Raw genomic sequence first — 13,318 nt, forward strand, 5'->3', positions numbered from 1 at the left:
CAGATTGGCTATAATGCAAAGCTGCACCAGATTTTGACTGAAGGATAACTGACCGATGGGGCCCACACACAATCGGTTTGGACCGATGGAAACGGACCTTCAGTCCGTTTTCATCGGTTTTGACCGATCATGTGTACGCAGCCTAAAGGTTTCTTGGCAACTTTCAGCTCCTTCCATACATTTTCTATAGGATTAAGGTCTGGAGACTGGCTAGGCCACTCCAGGACCTTCATTTTAGAATTTTTGGATGATATTCTGTCTCTATTATTTAAAATACACCTATGATAAAAAATAATAGACCCTTCATTTCTTTGTAAGTGATCCAACTTACAAAATCTGCAGGGGGTCAAATAATTATTTTCTCTAATGTAGCACGTGAGTCTGGGCAAATACATCTTTTATCAGAAGTGTCCACACAGGTGTTTTGCTTTTAGACAGCTTCTCTTCAAGCAGTGCAAAGCTTAGCGAAGTACAATGCTTCAAAGCACAATCCATATTCTGCAATTAGATCAGCTAAAGCTGAATTGAGTTGACTGTACTTTGGACATACTTTAGTTCTTTACCTTCCTGGCCGAGTATGGTAGCGTCAATCTATCCTTTCCAGTAAAGCCTCGTACACACGAGAAACTTGCTGGGAGATATTTTTTTGCCGAGGTAACCGGTCGTAGGTACATTTTCGTCGAGGAAACTGTTGAGAAACTCGACGAGCCAAAAAGAGAGCATGTTCTCTATTTCCTTGACGGGAATGGAGAAAATTGGCTTGTCGAGTTCCTTGACAGCCTAACAAGGAACTCGACGAGGAAAACGATGTGTTTCGCCTGTCGAGTTCCTCGGTCGTGTGTACGAGGCTTCACCCAAAAATTGTGAAGTTTATTGGTTTGCAGGAACTGTGCAACAGTATGTATGTCCTTTCTGTTGAGAGGTAGTCTGTAACCATAGGAACCAAAATTGCACAGAATGCTTGAACATTTTGAACATTTTGTGTGAGAAAGTTACGTTCTAAAAATAGCGTGTTTGCAGTACATTTTATCCGTACATCATGCTTTTTCTAGCTTTGGTATCACTTGAAAAGTCCCAGATGTTTGCCTCGTCATCACTGAAAACCCCCAAGTTCCCCCGATCTGACCTGATTAAATTACATTGCGGAATGTGGTCTCTTCGGAGTGTGGCTTGTGGGAGATTTGGATAACAATTCTGTTTCGAGGAAAACTTTGCAGCTTGTGTCCTTACTGCCCAGACATTTATTTACAGCATGTGGTGTTGGGCTGATATAGACAGTTTAATATGAGCACTCATTTAAAGAAAACCTGTCAGCCATTTTACCTATTAAAAGGAAAAAGACATCCCACGATACCTGCTTAATATTGTGTAAGGGCTCGTTTACACTTGCTTTGACTTCCTAATACAAATTAAAGTACCTGCTGCTTCAACGTGCTTTTTTCATGTGTCTTTGATGCTTCAGTAATGCTTTGGTGGTGCTTTGTTTATGCTTTTATTGAAGTTTAACCACTTGAGCCCCAGAAGGATTTTCTCCCTTAACGACCAGGCCATTTTTTGAGATTCGGCACTGCGCTGCTTTAACTGACAATTGCGCGGTCGTGCGCACTATACCCAAACAAAATTAATGTCCCTTTTTCCCCCACAAATAGAGCTTTCTGTTGTTGGTATTTGATCATCTCTGCGTTTTTTTTGCGCTATAAAACAAAAAAAGAGTGCCAATTTTGAAAAAAGCACAATATTCCCCCCCCCCCCCCCCCCGAAAAAATAATAAAAAGAATATCTTCATCAATTTAGGCCGATATGCATTCTAATACAAATCGCAATAAGCATATATTAATTGGATTGTGCAAAAGTTATAGGGGAAGATCCACACTCAGCGGCGCATTATTCCGCCGGGCGTAGCGTATCTAAGATACACTACGCCGCCGTAACTTACTTTTTTTTTCAAATCCACAAAGAATCCGCGCCGTAAGCTACGGCGGCGTAGTGTATCTTTGGCGGCGTAATGGCGCGGCATTCAAATCTCTGTGATGGGGGCATGTTTTATGTAAATACGTTGTGACCCGACGTAAACAACGTTTTTTTTTAACTGCGCATGCACCGTCCGTGGGGGTATCCCAGTGCGCATGCTCGAAATTAAACCGGAACAAGCCAATGCTTCCGACAAAGTTGTCATTCTACGCAAATCCCTATTCGCGAACGACTTACGCAAACGACGTAATAATTTCAAATTTCTACGCGGGAACGCTGGCCATACTTAACATTGAGTACCCCTCATAACAGTAGCTTTAAATATACGCTGGAAAAAGCTGAACGCAAACGACGTAAAAAAATGCGCCGGCTGGACATACGTTCGTGGATCGCCGTAACTAGCTAATTTGCATACTCGACACGGAATTCGACGGAAACGCGACCTAACGGCCGCCGAAAAATTGCATCTTAGATCCGACGGCGTACTAAGACGTACGCCTGTCGGATCGACCCGAGATGCCGTCGTATCTTGTTTTGAAGATACAAAACAAAGATACGATGCAGGAATTTTAAAATCAATCTATTGATACGCCGGCATAATTCTTTTGTGGATCTGCCCCATAACATCTACAAAATAGGAGATAGATTTATGTAATTTTTATTATTATTTTTTTACTAGTAATGGCGGTGTTCTGCGATTTTAATCGGGATTGCGTCATTGCGGCGGACCGTTCGAACACTTTTTTGGAATCATTGACAATCATACAGCGATCAGGGCTAAAAATAGCCACTGATTGCTGTATAAATGTGACTGGCATGGAAGGGGTTAACACTAGGGGGCGATTAAGGGGTTAACTGTGTTCCCTAGGTGTGTTTCTAACAATGAGGGGATAGGACTGACTGGGGGAGGAGACATTGTTGTACCCACTTAGGAGGAATACACAATCTGTCTCCTCTTCCCTGACAGAACCAGGATTTGTGTGTTTACACACACAGATCCCCATTCTCGTTCTGTCAGGAGCGATCGCAGGCACGCGTATCAACCCCAGGGACACGCTGCGGGTGCGCATGCCTGCTATAGCATCTTAAAGAACTGACGTACAGCTATGGCGATTTGCGTAGCTGTGCCAACCTGCCGCAGTATAACTGTGGCGCCTGGTCGGCAAGCAGCTAATAAAGCTTAGCAAATGCCTTGTGTGTGTGTTGATTTTCAATTTGTTTTAAATTGGCCCAGTAGAACCCCAATTCTATCTCTGAGCCTCTCTTAAAATGTATTACTGGAGGACATAAGTTCCCCATCTTTAGAACTATCCCCCACCAACTATCATGAGAGCACCCGTATTTAACACCCTCTGATTGGACAGGAAATCTAATGTTGGTGTGTCTTCGCCCTTAAAATGTGTGTATGAGCAAAATACAATGAAACCTATTCTGTACATCTTTCCCAACAATGCACATTTGTTTATATTTTGTCTCCATAAACATTATGCAAAGACACATTTTGCTGTAGCACGCGTAGTGTGCCATCATTAAGACCTTCCATTTTTATTTTACCATCAATTTTTATAGAATATTCGAATGCAATGGGGCGATTACATGTGTGCCCTGTGCAGGGCTGTGTTTTGCTGGCACAGGAATGCACAGGGGTTCCTGCTGGCTGTCCCATTGTCTACTGGGACACAGCTGCTCACTATATAATCGGGTTTGTGGCCTCAAATGCAGTGAGTTCGGGGACATGCACCTGCATACACCCAGATGTCATGTTGGAACACAGCGTCTATGGCCGCGTACACAAGACCGGTCCAAACCGATGAAAATGGACTGAAGTTCAGTTTCATCAGTCCAAACCGACCAAACCGACTGTGTGTACGGCCCATCGGTCTGTTGTCCTTCGGACAAAAATTAGAGAACTTGCTTTAAAATCGAACCGATGGACGGCACAAAAGCATCGGTTCAAAACCAGCGCATGCTCAGAATCAAGTCGACGCATGCTTGGAAGCATTGAACTTCGTTTTTTTCGGCACGTTGTGTGTTTTACGTCACCGCGTTCTGACTTGATCGGTTTTTGAACTGATGGTGTGTACGCACATCAGACCATCAGTCTGCTTCAGTGGTGAACCGATGAAAACGGTCCGTCGGACCATTCTCATCGGGTGGACCGGTCGTGTGTATGCGGCCTAAGTCTTTTCAATAGACAACAATGGGACTGCCGACACAGGGATGCACGGACAAACAGAAGAGCATTGGCGATATAAAAAAAAAAATTATAATAAAAAGAAATGTACAAAAAGTACATCACTGCCAACATGAGCAAGTAAATCTCTCAGCTACTGAGAAATTTAACTACCTGTTAAACCTATTAATATTTTTTGTAGTAAAATGATTGTAATGCTAATGAGATAACTATCAATAAACTAACTTGTTCATTTGCTATTTATTAAAAAATGTCAGCAGGAACCTGCCGAGATTCAAACTATTTATGGGCAGACTGAATGTACCCAAGTTGATTGATCGAACAACTTGGGTACAACCAGCCTGCTGGATTTTACAGGCGATTATTGCTGAAAAAGCCACTAGCAATAATCACTGTGTTTTCCCGGCAGGGATGGCTCCCCCATGAGAGATTTCCCTTTCAACACTGTCTGTCTGTCATCCCATGGCTGCAGGAAAGACATTTGCTCTGTCTATGGCCAGCCTTGCTCATTTTCAGCCTAGTAAAATTCTTGTAATGCTAATGAGACAACTATCAATAAGTTGTTCATAGGCAGGCCCACATTTTCTAGGTACGGTATCTCACAAAAGTTTACAGTTTATTAAGGGAACCATGAATGCCAACATGTACTGTAACATACTGAAGCAGAGCATGATCCCCTCCCTTCGAGACTGGGCCACAAGGCAGTATTCCAACATAACGATCCCAAACACACCTCCAAAACGACCACTGCCTTACTAAAGAAGCCGAGGATAAAGGTGATGGACTGGCCAAGCATGTCTCCAAACCTAAACCCAATTGAGCATCTGTGGGGCATCCTCAAACGGAAGGTGGAGAAGCGCAAGGTCTCCAACATCCACCAGCTCTGTGATGTCATCATGGAGGAGTGGAAGAGAACTCCAGTGGCAACTTCTAAAGCTCTGGTGAACTCCATGACCAAGAGGGTTAAGGCAGTGCTGGAAAATAATGGTGGCCACACAAAATATTGACACTTTGGACCCAATTTGTTGCCAGCGGTCTAGACATATAACATAATGGCTGTGTGTTGAGTTATTTTGAGGGGACAGCAAATTGTCACTGTTATACAAGCTGTACACTCACTACTACATTGTAGAGAAGTGTAATTTCTTCAGTGTTGTCACATGAAAAGATATAATAAAATATTTTCAAAAATGTGAGGGGTGTACTCACTTTTGTGAGATACTGTATTAAAATCTTTGTACTTTCAAACTTGTAACTGCTTTTCTCCTTGGATGACCTGGCATTTGATTTCCACAACCATTGACAGGACTTTTTCCCTTACTTAAGTTGTCCATTGGTTGCTGAGATTTTCCACCTTGTTGGAAAATTCCCACAAGAGTGTATTTCTGATGATCACAAGTGGGGCCTACACACGATCGGTTTGGACCGATGAAAACGGTCCATCAGACCGTTGTCCTCTGGTTAACCCATCGTGTGTACGAGGCCTTAGTCCTTCACCAAAATTAGATGCAGTTATTACATAATTTTACTCTTTTACATACTTGTATTTGGAAATAATATTGTATTATGTTTCTAGGAATTCACTTTAATAATATATTTGTATACATGAATCCACATATTTTGTTCTTTCAGTTTTCAAGGGTTTTGAAAAACAGAGCCTGGCCTACATTTAAACAAGCAAAGTCAAAGATTTCGCCACTTCATAGCAGTGACTTCTGCCCAACAAACTGTCATTTCAATGTCATGCAAGTTTCATACCCCAAAACCTTGACATCACTTGGCAGTGCATTTGGGGTACAGCTAGACAATAGAAAACAGACTTCCCAGGACAAAGAAAACAAAATCACAGAGCAAGGTACGTACTGTGTAGGTGTTATATATTTATAAAATTTGTTTTATATTTTTTATTAAAGTTTTAAAAAGAAAATATTTAATTCTATGAGCGGGTCCATACCCATATTCCCATTAGAGTTAAAGCAATGCAAATTCATTAACGAGAACTGTAGTAAGCATGTGTGGAATGTGTATTGAAGATCCCAGGAGTAAGTCAACAGGTAGGTTTTTTCCCGTGGGAATTGGAATAACTATAGCCACAGTAGCCCCTGTCGCTGCTACCAGGCCTGGAAGTTGAACCCAATAGAGATGTTATTTATGCAATCAAAGTCCAAGTGAACTTTCAATTAAAATCTGCTAAATACATTCTGGGTGTGTCAGAAGAAAAGGGTGTTTAAAGTTACAATTCATTTCCTTTAGAGATCAGAGCTTGTCCCCCTGTCAGCATAATGCAGAAAACGACCTTCACATTACTGGAAGTATTGATCTCTTGTAGAGGTCTGACATGCAGCCTGCTGAGTTGGGCCTTTAGCTCTCCAGTCAGCAAAACTCTAGCTACCTACTAATTGATCAGCTCTAGCTCTAGCTCCGACTTAGTGGGCAGTGTGTCAGACTTCTGAACAGAGACCAGTGCTTCCACCCCAAAAGCACGGGTCCTTCTCTGCAGCATGCTGGCAGGAGACAGGCTTTCCTACTTAGGACTAGAAGAAAACAATTTTCAAGCCTTGCTTGATATGTTTTAATGCAGAAATCAAAAAAAATATTTTTTAGTTTTTTAAATTGTCGCATTTTCTTGTTTATAGCACAAAAAATAAAAACCGCAGAGGTGATCAAATACCACAGAAAGAAAGCTCTATTTGTCGGAAAAAAAGAAAATCAATTTTGTTTGAGTAAAACGTTGCACGATCGCACAATTGTCAGTTAAAGTAACGCAGAATATGGCCTGGTCATTAAGGAGGTAAAACCTTCTGGGAGTGACATTGAAATTGCGCTTTAACCATAGTAAATCTGTGTGCATGTAAAGATAACAAACACTGCACTGTAGTATTAAGAGTTTGAAGAGGTTGCAGTTGAAAACAACCTGAAAGGAGTGTAAGTTGGATTTAGCCTAGGTTCACACTGCTGCGAATTCAAAATCGCGGTAAAATGCGTGATTTTACCGCGATTTTGCCGCGATTTTGCTGCGATTTTGGCCGCAATTTAATGTAAATCGCGGCCCGAAATCGCAAAAAGTAGTACAGGAACTACTTTTTGAAATCGCAGATGCGGCGTCGCACTGATTAGGACAGTGCCATTGCCGACAATTGCCGCCGATTTGAGATGCGATTTGACATGTCAAATCGCATCTCAAATCGTTCCAAATCGTACCCAGTGTGAACCAGGGCTCAAGCTCCTATTTGATTCCCTGGCACCCAGTCCCAGCCTTTGTCTCCATTGCCAGGCAATGGAGATGCAGGCTCACATTGGAAAATAGTCTCTAACTTCCTGTTGAGCCTACGGGATTGGACGTAAAGGGAAAACACTGATGGCAAAAGGAAACTGAGAGTGGTTTTAACCCTCCCCTGCTCTATCCAAATTGAAAAACAAAAACAGATTTTGGCTTTAGATATATGATGCTTTTTTTAAATATAGATATGTGGATAGAAACTTTGTCAGAAAGAAAATTTGATAGAAACTTTTCTGATTGTCATCGAAGACCACATTTCCTCTAATTTCTTGTCCCAAAGACATAACAGAAAGTAAATGTAATTTCCTCAAATGTTGAGAAAATCTCACCTTTGACAGTCACTAGAGCAGTGTCACCAGTGAGGAAGGTCCCCTCGCCTCATATTCCAGTAACTTTAAATTTTAACAATTTTAGATTTTCCCTCACTTGTATCCCTATGACAATGATCGTCAGGACAAATGTTCAGGGCAAATATGCCTTACAAGGACCAAGACGTCAATAAAAAATGACAATTCAAATTATTCCCCTTTATACCCAAAAGTTGAAAAGTTTGGCTGAAGCTTTACTTTACAGTCCCATGACATCACTGCACTCCCTGTACACACAATTGTATTAACATTTGCTTCTGTAGACTAAAATGATATTCAATCATTCTCCTTTAAAGCGGAGTTCCACCGAAAAATAGAACTTCTGCTTTAAGTGATGGTGACCCCCTGACATGCCACATTTGGGGGGGGGGGTACCCAGTTTTTATAGACACCCAGCTCCCACTTCCTCCCCAGCCTCAACAGCACCAGAAGGAAGTTCACCTCTCCCCCCCTCACTCTCTGCAATGTTCTGGGACATGTCACAGGTCCCAGAAGATTGCTTGGCCTTTCACAACGCGCAGTGTGGCTTGTGCAGGCGCAGTGCACTCCCGGCTGTGAAGCCACACACAGGTAGAATGCTGGCACTGCAGAGAGAAAAGGAAGAGGAGCCGGGCTTTGTGTGCCCACATTGCTGGGCCGTGGGACAGGTGAGAGTCAGCAGCTATACTTTTTGTAGCTGTTGATTTTTAAATGAGTGGAACTCCGCTTTAAGTCACTCCCACTTTAAGATATATACAAAAAAAGTGCTGGATAATAAGTGAATAAGTGACATAAAGGAATAAAAATTTATAAAATAATCAGTGCAATTACCATAGATCATGCAACGTTCTTTGAAACATGCATGAACAGGTACCCCTGATGACGTCAATTATGACGAAGCGGTCGTAGGGTCGTCACGTACACGCATTGCGTGTAGAGCTGTTTTAAACCTTGCAAGGCGCTTTTATCCATATGAGGACTTGGTCCTTTTGTCTTTTGTATATTTTTTTAATACATTTTTGGAGGAACTCCTACACTATTGGATGTTTTCTTTCCGTCCTTGAAACACATATTGGTTCATCCACTGGGTCCCTGCCTCTGCATCTATGGAAGGTTATATACATTGATGTGTATTGATTGCCTTTCCAACGCTGCAAATCATCGCTTATAGCCCATCATCGCCTGTAGCTGATTGAGGAGCATCCCATGATTTAGTGAGGACATCATTATTCTGCTAGGCCTTGTTTGACTTCCCCTAACAAGGGTGGTCACAGGCTTTTCGGTAAGCCTTAATTTTTACCTGAGGTGGCGGGCTGCACTGGATTTGATTGGCATCACCTTTATTTCCACATTGTTTGATTTCATTGGAGATTCACGTTTATGAACTGTTCATGCATGTTTCAAAGAATGTTGCATGATCTATGGACATTGCACTGATTATTTTATACATTTTTATTCCTTTATGTCACTTATTCACTTATTATCCAGTGCTACTTTTTTTGCATATATTATAGTTGTGCCCCATATCAGGGTTATTGTGTCTAGCTGCAGGACATCTATCACAGATTTGTTTTCACTTTGTTCATATTATTTTACACCTAGCATGAATTTCTTTTTTATAACTACTCCCACTTTAAGGCATGATCTTGCCATGCCTACCAATTGTTGCAGTGTGCTACACACGCCACAAAGTTGCTTTCCTCAGTGTGCCTCAGGGTGCCCCAGGTCTTCTATAATCCTAGCAATGCCCCTTCTTTACAACTGCAGAATTATTTTAAGTTTATAACACATAATGCTGCAACCCTGATGATATATGTTGAACTATGCCTAATACATACAGTACATTCTCATTTTATGGTCATTAGATGCGGGGCACCCTTAGCAGCGAAGTTGTTTCATTGCTTTAGTTATGCCATTGCTTGGTAGATGATCCAAAATTTCTGCATCTGGTTCACCACCGAGGGAATGTTGATCCTTTTTAAAGCAAATGTGATTTTTCATATTATATTTCTCGCACTTAAATAAGATTAATGTTATGTCTATTGATGAATTTTGTTTAAAAATAAGCTTACCTGTTTTATGTCTAGGTAAACTTAATCCTATGGTGTACTTACAACACACAATAACCACCATGGCCGCACCTTCGGGACATTCACTGGGTCAGCGTGATGGCCATGGCTTGCGCTATTTGCTCAGAGATGAGGATCTGGAAACACAGGATATACATCATAAATTATTATGCAAACTCCAGTCAGCCCTGGCAGAAGTGGAAACCTGTGCGTCTCAAATTGATGAGTAAGTATTTATTATTAATTATTATTACTCTCAGGTGGTTATATCTGCAGAGAGAACAGGAACTGGTTAAATCTATAATCATTAGATGATTGTCGTTCCATCTTATTTTCTGAAAATGTAAAATAAAATCTTTTTCCAAATGTCCCTGACCTGTAACTTAGTATAACTAAAGGTAAAAATGGATAAAGATGGATTAAAACACCTGTATGTTTTTATTGATATCAATGTCCCCATTAGGGAGATATTCGACCTGTTTACCTTATAAAATTGAAGTGAAAATTAAGTACATTGAAAATGAAAATATTTTTTTTTCTCCAAATTTTGCATTGTTCTCTTCATTGGGAACATTTACCAATGAAGACACTAGTGACCCCCCCCCCCCAAAAAAAAAAAGATTCCCTTAATTTGCATGGATTTCCTCTCACTTCCTGTTTTGGCCATTGGACAGGAAGCAAAGGTAAAAATCTCCAATGGGACAAAGATGGCTGAAATAAACCTTAAAGTGATGATTGCCTTCCCTTACTCTATCCAAAATGAAAAAAAATTACGTTTTGTCTATAGTTCTACTTTAAACTTTGGCCATAACACTAACTGTAATGGTTCTAAGGTTACAATGTTTTTTTTAGGACTTGCTGTGCTACCGTCGCCCTCTAAACACTTACCTGACTCCTTTATCGATTCAGAATTGTGCCCAGCTGCAGTCTTCTCTCCTCTCTTCCTCTTCACACATGGACTGACAGGCAGCGTCAGCAGCCATTGGCTCCTGCTGCTGTTAGTCACACCCAGTGAGGAGAAAGTGGGGGGCAGGGCCAAGCCAAGCTGTGTGTATCAATAGATACACGCAGCCTGTCTTGGGAGGGAGTCCGCAGCTTCCTATGGAGGGGGCAATGAGAAGTGGAGGAGCATGGAGCGCCAGGGCACCCCAGAAGAGGAGGTTTGGGCCTGTTCAATACCATTAGTATGTAATAAACGTACAGTGGGGATCAAAAGTTTGGGCACCCCAGGTGAAAATTTGTATTAATGTGCATAACGAAGCCAAGGAAAGATGGAAAAATCTCCAAAAGGCATCAAATTACAGATTAGACATTGTTATAATATGTCAAAAAAAGTTAGATTTTATTTCCATAATTTACACTTTCAAAATGACAGAAAACAAAAAAATGGCGTCTGCAAAAGTTTGGGCACCCTGCAGAGTTAATATCTTGTACTGCCCCCTTTGGCAAGTATCACAGCTTGTAAACGCTTTTTGTAGCCAGCCAAGAGTCTTTCAATTCTTGTTTGAGGTATCTTTGCCCATTCTTCTTTACAAAAGTCTTCCAGTTCTTTGAGATTTCTGGGCTGTCTGTCACGCACTGCTCTTTTAAGGTCTATCCATAGATTTTCAATTATGTTGCGGTCAGGAGATTGTGAAGGCCATGGCAAAACCTTCAGCTTACGCCTCTTAAAGTAATCCCCCATGGATTTTGAGGTGTGTTTAGGATAATTATCCATTTGTAGAAGCCAACCTCTCTTTAACTTTAGCTTTTTCACAGATGGCATCAAGTTACCATCCAAAATTTGCTGAAATTTTATTGAATCCATTTTTCCTTCTACTCGTGAAATGTTCCCTGTGCCACTGGCTACAATACAACCCCAAAGCATGATTGATCCACCCCCATGCTTAACAGTAGGACAGAGGTTCTTTTTATTAAATTCTGTGCCCTTTCTTCTCCAAACGTACCTTTGCTCATTCCGGCCAAAAAGTTCTATTCTAACCTCATCGGTCCACAGAACTTGTTTCCAAAATGCATATGTTCATTTGCAAAGTTCAAATGCTGATTTTTGTGGTGAGGACGTAGAAGAGGTTTTCTTCTGATGACTCTTCCATGAAGACCATATTTGTACAAGTATCTCTTTATAGTGGAATAGTGTACCACAACTCCAGTGTCTGCCAGATCTTTCTGGAGGGATCGTGCAGTCAAACGTGGGTTTTGAATTGCTTTTCTCACAATCCTGCGAGCTGTTCTGTCTGACATTTTTCTTGGTCTCCCAGATCTTGCTTTAACTTCCACTGTTCCTGATGACTGCCATTTCTTAATTACATTTCGAACAGAGGATATTGACATCTGAAAACGCTTTGCTATCTTCTTATAGCCTTCTCCAGCTTTGTGAGCGTCAACTATTTTCACTTTCAGTTTTCTAGACAACTGCTTAGAAGAACCCATGGTGCTGATTGTTGGGGCAAGGTCAGATAAGTCTGGGCATTTAAAACCTTTGAGATTGGCATCACCTGGTCTTCCCAGACGATGATTGAGAACAATCCATGACACTGGCAGGTCTCAGCTTTGCAAAGGGGGCAGTGCATGCTAGAAATTCTGCAGGGTGCCCAAACGTTTGCAGACGCCATTTTTTTGTTTTCTGTAATTTTGAAAGTGTAAATGATGGAAATAAAATCTAACTTTTTTTGACATATTATAAGAATGTCTAATCTGCAATTTGATGCCTTTTGGAGATTTTTCCATCTTTCCTTGGCTTCGTTATGCACATTAATACAAATTTTTACCTGGGGTGCCCAAACTTTCGATCCCCACTGTATGTGGTGGTTTAAAGTGAAATTAAACTCTCCAATCCTTTACAGCCAAGGAAGCTGCTATCTTAGCAGCGTTGATCTTCAGTTATCACGGTGCTGCAAACGTGATCAGCTATCACACCAGCCATTTGATGGCTTGAAAGCTTAGTTGAGAGCTAACATAAGCACACTATTAACTGTAACAGTTAGTTAATGTGCCTTTAATGTAACTTTTTTGGGATACCATTAAATTGGTGGGTTTAGTTCCGGTTCAATAATTATTTCTTGATTCCCCACCTGATCAGTATTTATCTATGTGAAGTGAAGGTTTGATATTCAAATTATCATGAGAAGAAATAACTAATACTGTTAAAATAACCCATTTATCTTAGTTTATTGACCGTAATGTGTTATCTCTTTATAACACTGTTACCTTTAAAATCCTTTTTATTGGTCAGTGACACATTTGCTCCCAAGAGGAGAATTTATTGTGTAATTACATTTATTTGATACTGGGCTCTCAGAACCATTCTTTCCATTTCACCCTTAGTCCTATTTACATCCATTGCTTTGAATACATGTGTCTGCAACCTGGATCAATAACCTGCCTGGTGCTTTCGTTTGGTTTGCTTTATTGTTGCAGTTTTGCAGATTTGATTCTATTGAGATGCCTGATAAATTTG

The 13,318-nt window shown here is 41.0% G+C and overlaps 1 protein-coding gene across 1 annotated transcript in view; it reads left to right on the plus strand.

Moving 5' to 3' along the window:
- The window catches only part of PREX2 (phosphatidylinositol-3,4,5-trisphosphate dependent Rac exchange factor 2), a 370,987-nt gene that overhangs the window by 208,704 nt on the left and 148,965 nt on the right, over window positions 1-13,318 (plus strand). The window contains exons 24-25 of the mRNA XM_040354370.1: window positions 5,798-6,020; window positions 9,880-10,087. Of these exons, the coding sequence (XP_040210304.1) occupies window positions 5,798-6,020; window positions 9,880-10,087 (431 nt within the window). The remainder of the gene's footprint in view (window positions 1-5,797; window positions 6,021-9,879; window positions 10,088-13,318) is intronic.

The sequence above is a fragment of the Rana temporaria genome, chromosome 5, assembly GCF_905171775.1.
Source record: "Rana temporaria chromosome 5, aRanTem1.1, whole genome shotgun sequence".
Taxonomy (NCBI): domain Eukaryota; kingdom Metazoa; phylum Chordata; class Amphibia; order Anura; family Ranidae; genus Rana; species Rana temporaria.